At 45.7% G+C, this 20723-nt stretch overlaps 1 protein-coding gene across 6 annotated transcripts in view; it reads left to right on the top strand.

Moving 5' to 3' along the window:
• Window positions 1-20723, top strand: part of LOC116947137 (voltage-gated delayed rectifier potassium channel KCNH8-like) — a 186658-nt gene that overhangs the window by 152819 nt on the left and 13116 nt on the right. For all 6 annotated transcript variants that reach the window (XM_076070038.1, XM_076070034.1, XM_076070029.1 and 3 more), the window contains 2 exons: window positions 9740-10233; window positions 19010-19107. In XM_076070038.1, the coding sequence (XP_075926153.1) occupies window positions 9740-10233; window positions 19010-19107 (592 nt within the window). The remainder of the gene's footprint in view (window positions 1-9739; window positions 10234-19009; window positions 19108-20723) is intronic.

The following is a 20723-nucleotide window of genomic DNA, read 5'->3' as shown; positions in this document are numbered from 1 at the left end:
TTTATTAAAAAAATGTAACACTGTCCAGGATGGGATCGAGTTAACTATTCTGGATTTCTCTTTCTGTCCCTTTGTGTTTTAAAGTGGCCGTGAATGCACGTACGTTCGGGCTGTTGGGCAAATAGGACGGAAGATTAGTGTTGGCGTGAAAGAACATCAGAGATGCAATAAATACTCAGACTCAGATGTCTGCCATGGCAGACCATATATGTCGGGGATAGGGCCACCAAGTTCACTTCGACAATGTGTAAGTGTTATGTACAACTAACTCTCAATGTGAAATGTGAATTAGGGAATCCAAAGAATTAGAGAAAAATATAAATAACTAACATCAAGCAGATAGCTATATATTAAGAACGGCTTGGAAACACAACATTCAAAAGTAGGCGTTTTATCCAGAATGAGCTGGTATTGAATAGCATTTCTAACACTGTATTTTAAGCTTCAGTTAACATAATTCTTTTCTGTTAAATGCTAGGATATTCATTGATTAATTATAATGAATAATGTTTTTCTGGTAATTATTTATCCACATGAATTATAATACGATTAGAATGAATACATGTGTAATGATAAATATCCAGTCCGATATGTCATTGATTGTTCCTGTGAAGTCAGGATTCCTATGTTAGGAAGCTGGGTCAGTTTACACTGACACAGTCACCTTTGACCTGGATTTTTACTCTGACTTTCTGGATATTCTGATGATGCTTGACATAGTCTCAAGCGTAATGTGATATCTAATTGATAAATTTGGTTTGGGAGGATTGTTTTTCAACCTACCAGTGGCCTGAAACAATACATAATTGGCGTGATAAATGCATTGTACACTGAACAGTTAAATTGTTTCGCTGTGTTGGTTGGTGGAGGGTGCCTAATAGCATTGATTATATCAGATGTTAATGTGTCCAAACCCAAAAAAATATATGTTTGAAAATAAACCAGAACTTGTCTGCAAAGTGTTCCATACTTGATATGCAAGTGGGCCTGACATATCATGTGGCATTTAGTGGAATTTAGACAAATTGAAAGCTCCCATGTTGTGGAACGTGACCTACAACGTCATGCGATGGCCGTATTCTCGGTAACATTTCTGTTGCTTTCATTACACAGATGGTGCATGTAGGCGTAGTAATTATTATAACGATCTCGGTCATGACGAAGCAATATATGCCCTTGGCTGTGGTTGTTCACATGACCTCCACTGCTGGCTCATTCCATAAACACACTGACAGCCAAAGGGCACGGAAATTAGTTCAATAACCGGCTCCGCTCGATGCTGTACCACGGTGGAAAGGTATGTGCTTCGATCGAAAACGATGCTTTCCCTGACATTTTCAACGTTCACATGTACGCCCAATTATTTTGAGTTTGCTTGTGTTAACGTCGAATAAATGAGATGTTGCTGAAATAAAGTAACATCTGGCATCGTTTTTGCCTCCCAGCTATTGGCTCAGACCGCTGACTTGGACCCCCGCCCCAGCTCATCGCGGGAATTATCACGGGCGTTTCCTCGCTAGCGAATGTATTATTTATGATTATTATCAAATTATCACGGGCGTTTCCTCACGAGCGAATGTATTATTTATGACAATTCCGCTTTGCTTCGCCAGAAAAGCCTCACTGAGTCTCGGGACTTTATCAGAAGAGTTTTTGCCACGTTTCCTATGGATATTCCAATTGAGTAATTTGGGGGTATTTCTTGTTTTTATTTGGACCATGCCACCGACACACCAGGGACGTGCGGTGAGGTCAATGGCTGGGGAAGCACTAGCTAGTGTCAGAGCCAGATTCACACACTGAGGGGGGCGTTGCCTCACGGAGGGGGGCGTGGTCTCAATGAGGGGGCGTGTCCTCACTGAGGGGGGCGTGTTAGACACGTCCCCCTCAGTGAGGCAGATGTGATAGCTGCCTCCCCTGGTGTTTTTTCATTGCAGTTTCATGACGAGACCCGCGAGCCTAAATATCTTCATACACATACGTGAAATAAGTTACCTGGAGTATGGAAGGCGAGGACATGAAATGAAGGGGTCTACAAACATTACATTGGTGACACACACTGAGATAGTAACAGGCACGCGCTTATTGCCCGCGCTCCATCCAGTTACTGAGGGGTTGCACAATCAGAGGAGAGGCTGAGCTCGTCGCTGCCTCACCTCTCGTCTCTCCCTGTATTTGCAGCTGAGCTCCTCAAATGTGGCGATTTTGACTATAAAAATGATTGGAATCGTACAGAAATTACAGTTATAACACACATCAGTGGAAAAATCTTAATATTTCTTTTATTTGATATTTTTTTTTACTTTTCGTAACATCTATTTCATTGGAGTATGTCAGCTGAGGCTCTGCCTCCCATGACCTCACGTCCCTGCGACACGCAACAGCCTATTCTTGCGAATGACGTGACCGGATCTTTCTAGTCCACTGTGAAGCAGTTGGTGTGTATTTTGACGGTGAATGCTCACCGCAGTGTTAATCAGGGCGGCTGCGACAAGCGGCGAACAAAGTACCGCTCGGCTACGCCGCCACCACTGCCCCCCGTGTTGTGACAGCACCCGGACGGGTATCCACACAGAGTGTTGAGACAGAGGTCCTAAATATGTCACCGTGACTTATAACGCTGTGCTTCTTATCTTTGTTTAGGACGAATACGTAGATTAAAACTGTGAAATAACAACTTACGTTAAATAGCTTTTTAACATCACCCTTTCTAAAAATAGTAAATTTCCCCCCCCCATTTTAAACGTTATATCTCTTGAGATCACTTTATTCAAATGAGTACAAATGAGTACAGTAAACCCTTAATATTAGCGGGGTTGTAATATTTGCGGCCGTAGCACGCTACTCTCCGACACGTACTGCGCGTTCGTTACTAACGCAGGGGAACGACGTGGGTCGTCAGAGACGCACGCGACTCCTCCGCCGCTGCCTCTCGTTCCGCTGCCTCTGTGATGCCGCAGCGCTCGTGACACGCGAGCGCTCTCCTCCACAATTTTGGGACATTCCGTATTGGGTAATATTCGTTCATTTATTTCTCCACCGGACGGTGCTCTGAATTTTAAAAAAAAATATATAAATACTTAATGGTGCAGCTGTGCCTGGTGAAAACACAATTTCGCGAGGGCTGATGGAAGAATCGGTGCTCCACTGTCGTTTTCTTTATCCGTCGTATATACTGGTTTACGATCAGCTGCGTGCACATCTGTTGCCTGATTTCCATGTCACTTTGTACACGGTGTGTTTGTGTATGCGTAAGGCTTTTCCGAAATATAAAACTGCCCTTAATTATGGGGGGCAACGGTGGGAGATGTCGGCATGAGCATTTCAGCAGGGAGCCATAACTTTCAGGCATCACATTTTTTTTTATAGTTTAAAGCTACTTCGGCAAATAAGGGCCATATAGTACAACCCTTGCAAGAGTTGACAGAAATGATTTACAAATGATTAGCACGCAAGCGGTAAAGATGCAGACGCAGGCGGGAGGCCGTGTCACGGGAAGCGCCGGCCTCGTCAGATGCGCGCAGCTCGCCGCGTGTCGGAGATGAAAATCGTTAAGGCCACCACCGGGTTCAGGCTGACGGCACATGGGGGGCCCTCATTTACGAACTGAATGCTCGCCGCCCTCCCTCGCTCGCTCGTTCGTTCGTTCCACCACAGCCTCCGCACGAGCGGCCAAATTGCCGAGCCATTGATTCCGAAGCTCCCAGTGCCTCTTACGGCTCTCTCAAACGAACCCCGAACACTGACACATGTTTTTTTTTCTCTTTTCCACCACCGAGTTGTTTAATAACGTTTCAGCAGCATGAAACGCATTAGCGAAATTTTAAAGGAAACGCTTTTCAGTGCATTTGACGAGCCACCGTTTAATAAAGGCGGTCTATCACCGATAATTATCTACTGTATATACAGTAAAACCTTGGATTGCGAGTAACTTGGTCTGCGAGTGTTTTGCAAGACGAGCAAATTTTTTTAATAAATATTAATTTGATAAACGAGCGAGGTCTTGCAATACGAGTAGTGTACGTATACGCTTTGTCTGCCGAGCGTCACGTGATCACAACTGATATACGAGTGCTTTGATGTACGAGTGCTTTGGATTACAAACACGTTTCCGGAACGAATTATGCTCCTCGCAATCCAAGGTTTTACCGCATATAAAAGGGAAATTTGTGAATATGTGGCTCTATATATAGATCAGTGCAACATGTTTAGCGTACTTCCCGACATGCAACAAACTTGAAATTTGCCATGTGGGTTCTTTACAGACTGTACACCATGCAAACATTATAAAAATAGACTTTTGTAATGCATATATTTTGCACGGCAAGTGAGCTGTGACGTCACATCTGTCATGTGACCCGTGTGCGGAAGCGTCACGCAGTGTGCCTGCTCATGTCCCCCCCCCAACCCTCCACGGGTAAAGTGCCGTACAAATGTGTTGCAGGTCTAAGGCGTTCTTCACGCAGCATTGCTTTATTATTTCAGTCGTTTACTGCCGTACGCACCCTGAAAGTTGTGTGGGTCTGCAGCAAGCGCGTGTGTGTGTACATATGGACGTGTCTGTGTGTGGGGGGGAGCGGTAGTGTAGTGGTTAGCGTGCTGTCTGTGTGTTTGTGTGGAGCTGTAGTGTAGTGGTTAGCGTGCTGTCTGTGTGTGTGTCTGTGTGTGTGTGGGGGGAGCGGTAGTGTAGTGGTTAGCGCGCTGTGTGTTTGTGTCTGTGTGTGTGTGGGGGGAGCGGTAGTGTAGTGGTTAGCGCGCTGTCTGTGTTTGTGTGTGTGTGGGGGGAGCGGTAGTGTAGTGGTTAGCGTGCTGTCTGTGTGTGTATGGGGGGGGAGCGGTAGTGTAGTGGTTAGCGCGCTGTCTGTGTGTGTGTCTGTGTGTGTGTGTGGGGGGAGCGGTAGTGTAGTGGTTAGCGTGCTGTCTGTGTGTGTGGGGGGAGCGGTAGTGTAGTGGTTAGCGTGCTGTCTGTGTGTGTATCTGTGTGGGGGGGGAGCGGTAGTGTAGTGGTTAGCGCGCTGCGCTACGAACCCGGCGACCCGAGTTCGATTCCCGCTCACGGCCACCAACGGTGACGATTATTTGAACTGGTCTTGGGCCTCCCCTAGGTTGACTCAGCCTCAAACGAGTAACTGGTGTGGTGTGTGAACATCGCCACTGGGGAGACAAAGGCGGCCGGGCGTGGTGAATCCAAGTCCCGGGCGAAGCAGGGTAGTAAAGCTAGTAATTAATAAAATACAAACTTTTGCACCCACGCGGAAATTTCCGCTTTGTATCTCGCTGGGTCAGTTGGAATTCTATCAGTCCTTGTTGCCTCGTGGAGCAGCCTTTGGGACGTGGGTGCAGTAGGAGGCTGAACCTGGGAGCACGTTCCTGCCCCTTTATACTCAATCCGCAATCAACGCAGCCATCCCATAATCCTCCACAATTCACCATTTCCTCCGCACCACAATCAGCTTGCACAGCTTATTCACGGCTGTTTCATTCAGGAGGCTTAAAGTCTGTTTTTAATCCACAATGAAGCACTTGCACCGACAGGGTATGTTTGAACAAAGCTTCCCAGTGTTTAAAAAAAGTGCGTAGCAATGCAAGGATGCTTAAAAAAGCATAACACTTATCTTGCTATCGTATCAATCTTTGCACGGGATTTATTTTTATACAAATCCCCCACAGTAATTATGGTACCGGCTTTAAGATGTTGTAGCATAACTGCATCAACTCGTTGTGAATGACGAGGGAGTTTCCATCAACGCCCAACAGTTTCAGGACTATTTAACGTAAATACTTATTTGCGGTATGAATGACAGTAGAAGTAATGAATGACCGTGTGTATATACTATATATAACTGGTCTCTTGAAAATGCCAGCTGACACTGAGTCTGGCTTTTCTGGGTAAATATAGGACTGTAAATATATTCGCGACATATAAAGAGGTAGCACAGGGCAAAACGATTGTGGTGCCGTAAAGGCAACTCAATTATAACACGCTTAATAGATAGATCTAATTAAGTTAAGTTAATGATTGGAATGATTACACAAAATTAATCATCTGCAACTGAATTTATCGCCCTCTGATTGGACGTAGATTAGGAGGGATGAGAGAGCTGGGGAAGTGAGAGAAGATGAATTCGTGTTGACGTAGCAGAGATTAATCATCCGTTGGTATAGGATGTGTATTTAACATCTAACCATTACACTTAATCAAAACAACTACACTTAATCGAAGGGTCATTCTGATGTTCATGATTAAGATAGCAAATTACAATATATAATCTCACGTATTGGATTTTAAATTGGATTATTTTTGCATTGAATTGCATATACTATATACAACTCCCCTCCAATGTGTGCAGTCGGGTTGCACCGCGTGTAGTTGTTTGACGTGATGTCCAACGTTTCTCTCCACGCGTTGGGAGCTTCTTCCGGAACTGAATAGAGGCGCTCCCTTTCCTTCCTTGATTCGAAAGCATTCTTCTCCCCGTTGCTGCAGATTTCGCTCGGTTCTAACATCGTCCCGCCGATTTTGTCGGACACGGAGCCAATCCTCGGACAACGTCACGCCGAACAACAGGCGGTTGGGATAGTTGTATTGGAGAGCTACACTACGACATACGGAGTCGTAAATAATGGTGCTTATTCAGTCTTTTGTAAAACAAATCTTCCCGAAGACGTTGAATTTGTTTCCCTACAGAAAGTCATACGAAAGGGGTTTATGTTGTAATATTTTATTTAAATTGGCTTGTCAATATGTTTTAATAGTATTTCATGTTGTTTTCAGAGTAATTTTTTTTTATTTTCGCATGGTATTTCCCCTGCCCCCCCACTGTAAAATGTTTTCAACCCAAAGTCTGTCTTTCAAAGCAAGCTTGCGTTGTCAATTACTTTCAACTTAATATAAAGGACATCTATCTTTAGCAGTCTATAAATATCTAATTTATTTTTATCTGCTCGGCAAATTGGGGAACAGTGACACAGTGATTAGCGCACTGTGCTATGAACCCGGAATCTTGAGGTTTATTCTGTACCACGAAAAACATTGGTGATGACAGATGTCTGAACCCATCATAAGCCTCCCACTTCAATTCTCACTGGCCAACCTGGTAAAATAAAAAAATGTTTTGGGGTTTTTTTGCAGACTCCTTTGTGTTCTCATGGTTTTCAGTCTCGTTTATACAATTGTGTTTACGCCATTAGCCGAATGTAACAAATAGCGTTTCGTTGCCACGTGAATGGCATCACGCCTATACAATTGATTCTGACATGCGCACAATCCGATGCATGTATCTTGAGCATATTCATTGGTTTTTCATTCTTATTATTTTATCAATGCATCATTAATTTAACTCCCATGATATCTATCGAGTGTTTAAATGTTTTTTGTTGGCAAGTGCGGCACCGGCAGGCAACTCCAGTGCTCCCAATTGCGTCCCGTCACGTCCCGTCGCATCACGGGAATCGCTCCTCCGCCAGGCACGTCCGAGTGCATTACCGCGCCTTCGTGCGCTCAGTGAGCGCCATGTCACATTCATGCGAAGGACGGTGACTTGCGTGAAGATGCCTTTTCACGGGCCATTTCACCCCCCAGCTTTCCTTGGGTAGGATGGCGGAAGTAGAGGGAAGTTGTAAGAAACTAAAACTGACGACGTACTGATATGTAAACTTTATTTTGAGAAATGACAAAATATGACAATGTACAGTATGTGTTTATAATATTAAAAATATATATATTCCGCGTGTTTATCCCGATTGTGCTATTAGTGTAACATCGTGAGTCAAATAATTCAATCAGAACTCTCGCAGAGCAGCCGAACCCTCCGTGCCAGAATGCGGCCCACGGAAACGGATGTCACAGAGATGCCTTCAAGTGACCGTTTATCCACACTCGGGGGACAGCACTTTCTCTCCTGCCCGGCTACGGAGGAATGCTCTTTGCGTACAACCAAACCTATGTTTTTTATTCTCAGCTAAAAATTGAGGGGGGGGGGATTTTTTTGAGAATAGCATACAACAATTAACTTGCGAGTGGCTGACGTGAGTGATGGTGAGAGACAGAGCCACAGCTGTCGTCATACTGAGGAGTGGTGTCTCCTGAAAGCTGCTGCTGCTGCTGCCCCAAGCCATCCCTTTGCGTCTCGAGCTCTGGAGCAGCTCGTTCCAGCCAACGTGTAGCATCACAGCTGACTGCCGAGTGGCTGGGACGCATGCCTGTTTAATGCACGAGCTCTATCCGTCTTTGTCTGTAATTGGGAGGCGGGGGGGGGCATGATAACCTTCGTAACGTTGATCCAATTTGAACCAAACTTGAGTGTAAAGTTGTGTTGCTATTATGGACTTACCCTAGGGAAAGATGGTCAAACTAATCAAATGCTGCCAGGACCCATTATAGCCACTCGCTATCTGAGCCCCATCGTCTCATTGTGACCTATGTCTGGTACAAGCGCTACTGCTTTTATTGGAAATTGAAATACTTTAGGGCACAAACATATGCTGGAAAGCTTTGCAGAATCCAAGCGTCTGCATGATTTTTCTTCTCTTTGGTGCCACTCTTCTTACATGACCACACCATAGGAGCGCTACGTTCCTCAATTATTTCGATAATTCACATTGCCCATGATGGAATATTATTAAATTACATGTAATTTTGAGAAAATCTGAAATTTGGATCACAGGGATGGTTTACGAATGTGGTTTAGGTCCACATGTAGGAATTACAGCTGACTAAAATAGAATGTGTCATTACATCTTAAGTATTCTGATGTAATGAGCATGGATATACAGTAGTTCATGCACCTTAGAGCACAGTATTCACCAAAGGCTTCAGTGGGCAGTTGTTTTAAGAGTTGACAGATGTTTTTATTAATTCGATATTTTTATTAATATAACTAGCTGTACTACCCGGCTTCGCCCGGGACTTTGATTCACCACACCCGGCCGCCTTTGTCTCCCTAGTGGCGATGTTCACACCACAACAGTTACTCGTTTGAGGCTGAGTCGACCTAGGGGAGGCCCAGGACCGGTTCAAATAATCGTCACTGGTGGTGGCCGTGAGCGGGAATCGAACTCGGGTCGCCGGGTTCGTAGCGCAGCGCGCTAACCACTACACTACCGCTCCAAAGACAAAGATCCCCCATATAGCTTTAACAGACTGTAGGGGCAAGTGCTGTTAGCGAGCACCTATGAAGGCTGGCACGGCACACGAGGGGGTGGGTGACAGCAGCACGCCCGGCCGCCTTTGTCTCCCCAGTGGCAATGTTCACACACCACAGCAGTTACTGGTTTGAGGCTGAGTCGACCTAGGGGAGGCCCAGGACCGGTTAAAATAATCGTCACCGGTGGTGGCCGTGAGCGGGAATCGAACTCGGGTCGCCGGGTTCGTAGCGCAGCGTAGCGCTAACCACTACACTACAATGCGTTACGCTTCCACATGCGCGGGTCACGTGACAGATTTGACGTCACCTCACTTGCCGTGCAAAAAATATATGCATTATTGAGCCCCCCCCCCCCCCCAAAAAAAAAAGTATTTTTATAATTTTTGCATGATGTACAGTCTGGAAAGTACCCACATGGCAAATTTCCAGTCTGTTGCATGTCGGGAAGTATGCTAAACATTTTGAACAGACACACATATTCACTACTTTTTCTTTTATATATATGGATATTAATCTGCGGGAACATCTCATCTGCAAGCGTATCCGGAATGTAACTGAAATTTGTGCACCCGCTGTTTTCACCGGCGGCACAGGCCAGCTGCGAGATCAACGGTGACATCCCCTCGCGGTTGCCCTCGATCCAGGAGGACAAGGAGGAAGAGGACGAGGAGGAGGAGGACGACGACGACGGTGGTGGCCCCAACGAGCACACTCCGCTGTCAGCCAACTCGAGCAGCAGTGGCTGCAGCATCCATGCGTCCTCCACACCGCGACCGTCCCCGCGCCCGTCAACACACGGCCTCTCACCCCGTGCGACCTCCCCTCCACACGGCGGCAGCGCTTTCATCCGCACGACGATGGCCACGATGGGCGTCACGCACCCTTTGGAGTTCCCCAGCCGCGGGGGCGGCCTGGGCATGATGCAACCCCACGACGGGAGGTTCCCCATGCGGAGCCGAGCGTTCGGCGTGAGTGCGCCGGAATGCGCTGGGTGGGCGGCGAGGCCGGGTGTCGAGGAGCCGGGGCACTGGGGCGGCCTGCGGCTGTCGGCGCAGGGTCTCGCTCATGCACAGCCGCTCAGCCCCAGGTGAGTCCGCGCAGGTGGAGCTCGGCAAAGCGCATCTCGGCCAACATCGCTGTCACTTTAGACGCCGTTCTGTCATTCCAAGCGGTGAACCCCAGAGAGTTTAAGCCCTGGTTAAAGGGGCAGACCTATGATCAAGTCGCCCAGAATACCCTGATGGTGCTTAGATAGGTGATGATGACCACAACAGGTTGGTATAGGTTTCAGGCCTAGATGGTGGGCAGCAGAGACAGTGCAGCAAAATCCATTCGTTTTTCTGTCCTGTACTTCAATGCTGCCTGCCTTCAGCAACCCGTACTAACCAGTGTGGTGAAGTATAATCAATTATTATACCTGACAAAGGGTACATCTGTAATTACATATGTAATGACCGAAATTAAGAGGCACTCACCCCAAGCCAATGTACAGCCAAACTGGATTTCAAAAAATAAGCCAAGGCCTCCTATTGGGCAGGAGGCAGAGTTTGAAAATATTGGAGGAAGGATTTAAACGGGAAAAAGCAGGAAACAGAAGTGTAACCTGGAGGCGATGGTTGGGAATCGTTGGAGAAGGCCAGGGGAATGGCTGCGGTACAAACAGTGAGGGAAAGTTCGAGAAAGGGGGCTCGAGAAGGACAAAAGGGGAGAGCACAAGGAGAGGGGACGTTCGAGGGAAGGGACGAGCTAAACACATTCCTGCGGAGGGACCTGGTAGGAACGTTGGGTTTCTCGGTCAATGACCAGGGTCAACGCCGGCACCACGTGGTGTATTCCGCAAATGTGCCTGACTGTGAGGGCGGGCACAAGCCGGCGTGAAGGGTGGGGACCGAGTGGGGACCTGGGATGGTGGAGAGAAAAAAAAGCTGTTCCTCAAAAAAAAGTGTACACAACACACACTGTGGTTAACATAGGTATATACACACACAGTGTGGTTAACATAGGTGTACACACACACACAGCGTGGTTAACATAGGTGTACACACACAAGCGCCGTTGGCTTCCCCACAAAGCGGTAGCTATTTTATCGACCCAGGAGGAATGGTGTGGGGTTTTTTTCAAAACAGGAACCGCACCTCGTATAGCAGCAGCTCCCAAGGTCGGTAGTTGATACAGCACACGTGTGTGTACAGTGCCCTGTGCGGAAATGTGTACAGTGCTCAACTAAATGTTTTATTTTGACCGGGCAGGGCCCACTGAGTGGTATACGATTCCGAAGTAACCTTGCCTCGAATGATGGCTCAACAAATTGGCGGCTTATAATGTAGAGATTGAGAGCAGCCGCACACTCCAAACGCATGTTGTTGATTCTCCACGTGGAGGGAAAAATGTCGTGAAGATGGCCGGACGTGATTGGTGGCCACCCCCTTGTGTGTGCCGTGGCCGCCTTCCCCACCCAGCCCCTCCCTCCCCACCCAACCCTTCCCCACCCTCCCCTCTCCACCCAGCCCCACCCCTCCCATTTTTGGATGCACGACGGACGGACGGACACAGTAATCCCCTGTGGGCTGGTGGAACCAGGAGGTTCCTACCAGTATAAAAAGGCTCCTAGTAGACAGTCATCGGTATATTTTTACATAAGTGTAGAATGGTAGGTATCAATCACCCAGCTGGTTGGCGAATTGCATGCATCCTCTTACTGTGGGCTCCACTCCGCCCCCACCACAGCATTGAGGCACAGAAGTCAGCACCTGGTGGCATGATCATCATAACTTTGACCTCTGTTTTGAAAACTGTACCCAATTGCTTCGATTTTTTCTTCCATTGTTTTTCAATAGCGTCCACTGCATTTCAATGGATTTTCTTTAATTATTATTTTTTAAAATACTCTATTCTGTGTTTCTGCACAGTTTCATATGTGTGTACAGCAACACTCTATTTTTCATACTCTTTGGTTCTTTCGGTAAAGTCACGTAGGTAGAAATAAAAGAAAATAAATCACGACGTTTCGATCGCAACACAAGCGACCGTCATCAGGTGGAACCGATACAGCAGGACAACTGATGATTTAGGAGAAAGCTCTGCTAACAACAAGAGCTTGTAAAGGGTTTTGGTGGGCTCAACCCCAGGGGTAAGTGGGCAGAGCTAGAGAAGGAAGAAAGGGGGAGGCAAGGAGGGAGAGAGAGGGGAGTTGGGCACAGGTAATAGATGAAAGGTAGAGAGAAGCTGGGTTAGTGATGCTAATGTGAAAACATTATCATGTCAATGATACAGGATCCTGCAGCGTTGGCTGCCGCGCTGTGAGAAGAAAGCGTGTAACGGGGTTATGATGGCTGAGCCAGTAAGACAAACAGCCCATGAAACAGCAAGAGCCATCGAAACATCAAAACATCTAGGCCAAGGGAGCAAAAGGAGGCCATGTCAGTGATACCCCAGCCCGTTTATGCAAGGGCATCCAACAGGGTAATACAACTCAGAGTCGGAGGGTAACAGTATAAATGGCAGGCAAGATGGAAGTATCACAGCGAACTCTGACCAACCTGGTTAATAATGTCCTTCCAATGGTTCCTTAGCTTATACCCATCTTCTCGGTTGAAATTATTTCCGTGTTTATAGATATGGATGGCTTCATGGACAAATCTTTGAAGGTAGCCCGACGGCTTGCAGAGCACCTTGGTCTCGGAAAAAACAATATCATGTGAGCCCACAGCGTTATAACAATGGTCAGCTATGGCAGAGGTATTGGTCCTGCTGTGTGTCAGATCTGCCTTGTGTTTGCGAACACGATCCGAGACATGTCGTTTCGTTTCCCCAATGTAGCTGCTACCGCAGGTACAACTCAGTTTGTAGACTCCAGGGTATTGCATGTCAGGAATGACCTGAGTAACCATTCATCTTGAGGGCTTGGTGTACGTGTTCCAGTTCACTGGCTAGGTGGTGTTGGTAGGAAATGCAGTGGGCCCTATGGATTAGTGTTTTGATGAGGGAATTCTTCTGGGCCAGATGGTGGTGGGAATCAGGCTTTAGATAGGAATCCGTGTGGGTGGCTTTCCTGTAGACAATGTCCCAAAGAGCCATCAGGTCTCTTTTCAATCAAAACGTCCAGGAATGGTAGCTTACCCTCGTTCTCCCTTTCCATGGTGAATTTGATGGATGGGTTATGGAATTTGTGGTTGAGAAATTCGTTCAGTGCTGGCAGGCCATGTGGCCAAATGACGAAAGTGTCATCTACGTATTTCTTCCACAAGGAAGGACGTAGGGTGGATGTCTGGATGGCATCTGTTTCAAATTTCTCCATGAAAACATTCGCTACCACTTGTGATAAGGGGGAACCCATGGGGGTACCTTCATTTTGTTTTTAGAAAGTGCCATTCCAGGTGAAGTAAGTGTTGGTAAGGCAGTGCCTCACCAAAGTTGGTACATCCGGATTCAGTCCATGTTGGACCAAGTCTTCAATTATTGCTAAGGTGTCAGGTACAGGAACCTTGGTGAACAGAGAGACTACATCAAAGCTGACAAGTATATCGTCTGGAGACAGTGAGATGCCCTTGATTAGAGAAACCAAATGGGCTAAATTAAGTACTGCTGAGGAAGTCTTGCCTGTGAATGGAAGCAAGGTCTCAGAAATAAATTTGGCTAGTTTGTATGTATGTAGGTGAGTTGATGATGGAAACAATGGGGCGAAGTGGAGTACCTTCTTTATGAATTTTTAGGAGACCATAGAGTTTGGGTGTTCTAGCAGCAGAAGGTTTTAGGGAGAGCTGCTTGTTTAGTTGGATTAGAGAAGTCGAATTAGTGATGATATTGTTGTTTTTTGTAGACAGGCGGTTGGTAGGATCTTTCTTGATTTTGGTGTAACTGCCATCATTAAGAAGGTCCTGAATATTGTTGTTGTATGTGGTTTTATCCATGATGACAGTGGCATTGCCCTTGTCGGCTGAGAGGATGACGATGTCATCCCTCTTTTTCAATTTGGCGAGTTCAGAGCGCTCATCCTTGCTGATGTTACTAATGGGTTTCTTAGCATTTTTAAGGCAGATCTGAAACACGGCAGGACCAATAACTCTGCCGTAGCTGACCATTGTTATAATGCTGTGGGCTCGCATGATATTGTTTTTTTCCGAGACCAAGGTTCTCTGCAAGCCGTCGGGCTACCTTCAAAGATTTGTCCATGAAGCCATCCAGATCTATAAACACAGAAATAATTTCAACCGGGAAGATGGATATAAGCTAAGCAACCATTGGAAGGACGTTATTAACCAGGTTGGTCAGAGTTCGCTGTGATACTTCCATCTTGCCTGCCATTTATACTATTACCTTCCGACTCTGAGTTGTATTACCCTGTTGGATGCCCTTGCAAGAGCAGGCTGGGGTATCACTGACATGGCCTCCTTTTGCTCCCTTGGCCTGGATGTTTCGATGTTTCTATGGCTCTTGCTGTTTCATGGGCTGTTTGTCTTACTGGCTCAGCCATCATAACCCCGTTACACGCTTTCATCTCACAACGCGGCAGCCAACGCTGCAGCATCCTGTACCATTGACATGCTAATTTTCTAAAATTAGCATCACTAACCCAGCTTCTCTCTACCTTCCATCTATTACCTGCGCCCAACTCCCCGCTCCCTCCCTCCTTGCCTCCCCCCTTTCTTCCTTCTCTAGCTCCGCCCACTTACCCCTGGGGTTGAGCCCACCAAAACCCTTTACAAGCTCTTGTTGTTAACAGAGCTTTCTCCTAAATCATCAGTTGTCCTGCTGTATCGGTTCCACCTGATGATGGTCGCTTGTGTTGCGATCGAAACGTCGTGATTTGTTTTATTTTATTTCTACCTACGTGACTTTACCGAGAGAACCAAAGAGTATGGATTCCTGCAGTCACGAAAGCTTCAAATCACTCTATTTTTCAATTGTTAATTACCGCTGTTTACCAATAACCTTGGTTTTCAATACCTTTCCACAGTGTATTTGTTGTGTTGACATGTGTAGTTCTATGAGGGCATGGAGATTGGTGGGTTAACTGCTTGGCGAGTCTGGTGATGAGTGAAAGGGACAATGGGTAGTACCTCGGCTGATTCACTCCTTTGCGTGTTCATCCTCGCGGGAACTTGCGCTCAGCCGAAGGTTGCCAGTCATAGACTGCTAAGCTCCTATTGTGCCCAGAGTAAAACAACCTTGTTACTTCCTATGAGTCTGTTCAATACCAGGGTTATTATGGGCATGCTGCACGCTGCTGCCAGCTACGACAAGTAAATCGGCAATGTGGATGCTTGACAAAGAAAATGGAATAAAAAGCTGAAGACTGCACACAAAATCATGGACAAGAGCATTCTCACCATTCCAGTGGCAGACAACAAAAAGCACATGCATTGGGGAACAAGCAGAAATCAGGGACATTGTATTGAATGTTAAGAAAATTAAGTGGGCAAATACAGGACACATTGCAAAACATTAATGATGGTCAGTGGATGAGACTGGAGATGGGATGGTATCCAAACGAGAAAATGCAGGATATGGATTCTGGAATGCCAACAGTGTGGGGAGGCCTTAATCCAGCAGTGGAGAAACAATGGCTGGTGAATACTGATGATGATGTGCATTGAATCTCTTACTCACCCAGTTGGCAGGTCTCTCACTGTCCTGCCTGTAGCCTTGACCTTCCTGATTCTCTCTCTCCATCATTCCCTGACACTCTCCCATGTAACTTCACCTTTAGTTCATTGTGTTATCCCAGTCAGTCTTAGGTCAGCCCTTCCTTTTTAAAGTGAAATGCGCAGTGAGCATAATTAACATGTATAATTTTGGAGTTGAAAAAACATTTTAGTTGGATTGTCAGGTATTCCAAATGAGTGGTGATTTTGGTTCAGCCACAAACTTATCAATTTAAAGATGCTGAGTTCACATCCTGGTTGGGGGGGGACATCACAGCCCATCATCTCCCTGATGATAAATACATCGAGTGCCTCTTGGTGGGCAGTTAACAGCAGTTATCCTTTGGAGAGATTGCCTCCCACCATGTGAACGTGGACTTTCCGTCACTGGTTCAGAACTTCCAGTGGGGTTTATTATTGCCTCCGATGATCATTTGCGCATTGAGACATTCGCTTTTCAATCGTGTCCATTATTGTCAATGCACTAATATGACTTGCTTGTCTCACTTTAGTGAGACATGTAGCCTGTAGGCAATACAGCACCTGGAATTTCCCGCAGCAAAGCTCAACCATGAGCAATGGATCAGACTTCAAGGTCAAGTTGAACCCAAGCTTTAGAGTGAAAACCACTTTATGCATCTTTGTCTGTAAAACACCAGGAGACCAATGTGAAAATAGTGCTGCCCAATGCATGCAAAATATATTTATGAATGTCTTACAATTATACTGAACAAGTTTAATTAATTTGAATGAAAATGTACATTCATTGTTACTTATTTATCATGCAGAGTAACAGTGTTCTTCATATACTTTACACTGTTTTTAATAAAATACCGCAAAAACATCCCAAATATGTTTTAAAGAATATTATTATTTAAAAAATTTTCATCTTCAAGTCTAAAAATGTTCAAGAAAATTTTAGTTGAATTTTATTGGGCATTCTTTTTTTAAGTCTTTGCGCTGACAAATGCATTTCTGCCGGGCAACAAATCTCGTGACATTTTTTTAAGCCAATTACATTTATATAATTTGTTTTAGTCCATGAGCATAATTTTAATCAAGGACGGCTTACAATAGCTAAACACAAAGCGTGTTGTACGTGGTGCATAATGTGTGTTTACAAGCAGCTTGCCGCTCGCTGTTGATAAACAATGTGTATAGATTAGCGATGTGAAAATCACAATTTTCTCGCATTATCGGAAACTGAATGGTATAAAAAAACTAGCATAAACACAGCTACCCGTTTGCCGCATCTATAAAATATTATCAAAAAATATGAAATTTGTATCTTTTAAACTGAGAAATTAAGGGAGCTGCTGCGTTTTAATGCATAGCACACTGGATTTGCAATCCAGAGGTTCGACTTCATCTCCCGGCGCAGTAACTGAGACAATGGGAGAAAGGTCTTAATCTCACTGCCTCTGTCCACACCACAGTTAGTCGATCGGCAGGTCACGTGTGATGGGAGGGAAAAGTCTGTGTACTCCCACCTCTTCCAAGACGTCTGGCCAGCATGGAAGAGCAGACAAAACACCCTGTTGGCCTCCCTCTAGTGGAGTTGGCTCTTCCACCAGCAGTGGCGTGAGCAAGCAATCGCAGGGCTGCATATTTACCTTTTATCAGTGACTTAGGCAGCCGCACAATTCCAATCTGGGCATTCGTTACTAAATTTCCACTGTAAATGTTTAATGGTTTCCTGACGTTCAGAACCGGTATTCGAGTCTGAAATCGATTACTGTTCTTTCATAACCATAGTACAGATATAACTGTTTGTGTATACATATTATCACACAACACATATTTATACTGTAAATATTTCATGTGTGATCATGCATCAGTTCATTGATAAACGCTGATTGTTAAGCTCACGCCATCTACGTCCAAACTAAAACTATTTTATTTTTATTTTTGCCAGGTAAGGCCCACATCAAATTACATGTGTTAATAATGTTTTGTTAAGAACATCTCTCAATCGGTATGATGGGTTTATGTGACCCCTGCAGCCACGAGTGGCTACTATATCCACCGCATTTTTAAAGAGAAGGGAAAAAACTCAAATCGATATTTGGAATCATGACAATTTAGCGCATTGTCGGGGGGTTAGTTCTTAAACTTCTAATATATCAGGTAGTACAGTGCACATTTCTGGGAAGTGTGAAAATGTAATTTTTAATTGACAGTAAAGATGTTTTAACTTTTGAAAGTTTAAAACAAATTCAATCATAACCGTCAAAAGTGCGTTTTTGTATTTTACTTCGCATTTTTACCGTTTCAGACAGACAATCACAAATGGTGAAAATAACCCGTTGCTATTGGTTTCAATGCCACGTGATTCACTCTCACGTTCTACTCGGCCACCCTTTAAAATTCTTTGAGTCAAGTCATTTGATGTGTTGCGCCATAACAAGGCGCTGTAAGCAGCTTTACCGGCCACCACGCTCACGGGCCGACAGGGGGCCACCGGCCAAATTTAATACCCTTTAAGATTTAAGACCTTTTAGAAGGTTCTGGAGAGGGGGTGCTTAAGGGAGGGGTGAGCCCCCGACCTGAGGATAAAAGCCGGCCCTCTGAACGGGTCCGGCAGTACTCACCAACTCAAACTGAAAGACATCTGAAGACCTGAAGACTGGGACAGCACCTGGGGATGCTCAACCGAGGCTCTCGTTAGAGCCGGTTGTCGCGGACCCGAGGTAGCGCAGGACACCCTGGGACCCTCCCTGAGGCTCTCGCTAAGCCAGGGTTGAAGCGTAGCTCAGCGTGTAGAGTAGCTCGGTAGCGTAGCTGGCGTGTAGCGTAGCCCGGCGTGTGTAGTAGTGTGTTAACAGAGTGTTCAGAGTTGTTATAATAAACGTGTTGCCTCCAGCAGACGTCTCCGTGTGGTTAGTTATAGGACACAACAGATGTATGAGTTGTCGGCAATAGCTGAAGGGGTCTGGACAAAACGATAAAATGACAACAAGTAAGTGATACGCGCCAACAGTCTTTCCTCGTATACCCATGGGGTTAGAGTTAGAGCAGCATGCACGATAGGCAAATGCAGATCGTATCGTTACTCATTCTGATAACTATTTAACATTTGTTTAAAGTTTATTTAATGTTCACCAAGTCGTGCCTTGCCCCTCTCCCCCTGAGTTGTTATTTGCCCACATTCAGACAAGCTCAATCCGCTGCTGCTCTGCTTAAAATAAATAAGCATCTCCACTTCTCTCCCCCGCGCAGGGTTGTTGATGGCACTGAGGACACAGGAAGCTCCCAGAGGGTCAGGGGGTCAGCCAGCTTCACGGATGTCGCCATCGTCGCCGCCACACCCGCGAGCGGTAATTAGCTCCAAATCTTTGGTTCTTTCGGTAAAGTCATGTAGGTATAAAATATAATAAATCACCATGTTTCGATTGCAACATAAGCAATCATCATCAGGTGGGAAAACCACAGCAAGAAAAAAGGTTTTTTGCTAAAAGTGGGAGAGAGAGATGCCGTGGTAAGAGGTTATATAGGTAAGAAAGGGGGAGAGGGAGGAGGGGGGTGGGGGTAGGGGGAGCGCTCCATGGACGCTAGGAGAGGGAAGTTAGGCTGGGGGGGGGAGTGGGCGGGGCTGGAAGTGGGAGGCCGAGAGAGCTGGGGATGCGGGGGGGAAGTTAACTTGGAAAAATAGACCCGGCAGGTATGAAAGAAGACAACCACTACAAAGCAGTTAGGGTTTTACCTGGTTAATAACATCCTTCCAATGATTGCTAAATTTGTATCCATCTTCTCGGTTGAAGTTATGTCTGTGTTTGTATATCTGGATGACTTCATGAACAAACCTTTGATAGGAGCCTGAAGGTTTGCAGAGTACCTTGGTCTCGGAAAAAACAATATCATGCGAGCCCACAGTGTTATAACAATGGTCAGCTATGGCCGAGGTATTGGTTCTGCCGTGTTTCAGATCTGCCTTGTGTTTGCGGACACAGTCCGACAAATGTCATTTAATTTCCCTGATGTAAGTGCTGCCACAGGTACAACTAAGTTTGTAAACTCCATGATACTGCATGTCAGGAATGACATCCTTCACAGATGGGATTAGATAACGGATTTTGTGTACTGTATTGAATTGGACCTGGATCTTGGGTTTGTTTAAGATTTTAGAAATCTTTTTGGTAACACCTGCTATGTATGTAATATGATGGTTTTGATTGGCTTCTCAGGAGGTTGTTTCTCCATGGTTGGAGAAACAGCTTTGCGAATAATGTGCTCCGAGTACCCATTCATCTTGAGCGCCTGGTGTACGTGTTACAGTTCACTGGCTAGGTGGTGTTGGTCGGAAATGCAGTGGGCCCTTTGATGTAGTGTTTTGATAAGGGAATTTTTCTGTGCCGGATGGTGGTGGGAATCAGATTTCAGATAGGAATCTGTGTGGGTGGATTTCCTGTAGACAGTGTCCCAACGAGCCGTCAGGTCTCTTCTCAAACAAAACAACCAGGAAAGGTAGCTATCATCCTTCTCCACTTCCATGGTGAATTCGATGGATGGGTGTATGGAATTGATGTGGTTGAGAAATTGGTTCAAAGCTGGCAGGCCATGTGGCCAAATGACGAAAGTGGCATCTAGATATCTCTTCCACAATGGCGGACGTAGGGTGGATGTCTGAATTGCATCTGTTCCAAATTTCTCCATGAAAACATTTGCTATCACTGGTGATAAGGGGGGACCCAAGGGGGTACCTTCATGTTGTTTGTAGAACGTACCATTACAGGTGAAGTAAGTGTTGGTAAGACAGCGCCTAACCAGATTAGGTACATCAGGATTCAGTCCATGTTGGACAAAGTCTTCAATTATTGCTAAGGTGTCAGGTACTGGACCTTGGTGAACAGAGAAATTACATAAAGCTTCGATTTAAAGCTTTCATGACTACAGGGATTCATCTTCTTGGTTCTTTCTGTAAAGTCAAGTAGAA

The sequence above is a fragment of the Petromyzon marinus genome, chromosome 2, assembly GCF_048934315.1.
Source record: "Petromyzon marinus isolate PM22_M1 ecotype Great Lakes invasive population chromosome 2, UKy_Petmar_22M1.pri1.0, whole genome shotgun sequence".
Taxonomy (NCBI): domain Eukaryota; kingdom Metazoa; phylum Chordata; class Hyperoartia; order Petromyzontiformes; family Petromyzontidae; genus Petromyzon; species Petromyzon marinus.
The sequence above is the reverse complement of the archived record's forward strand: the minus strand, read 5'-3'. Positions and strand labels throughout refer to the sequence as shown.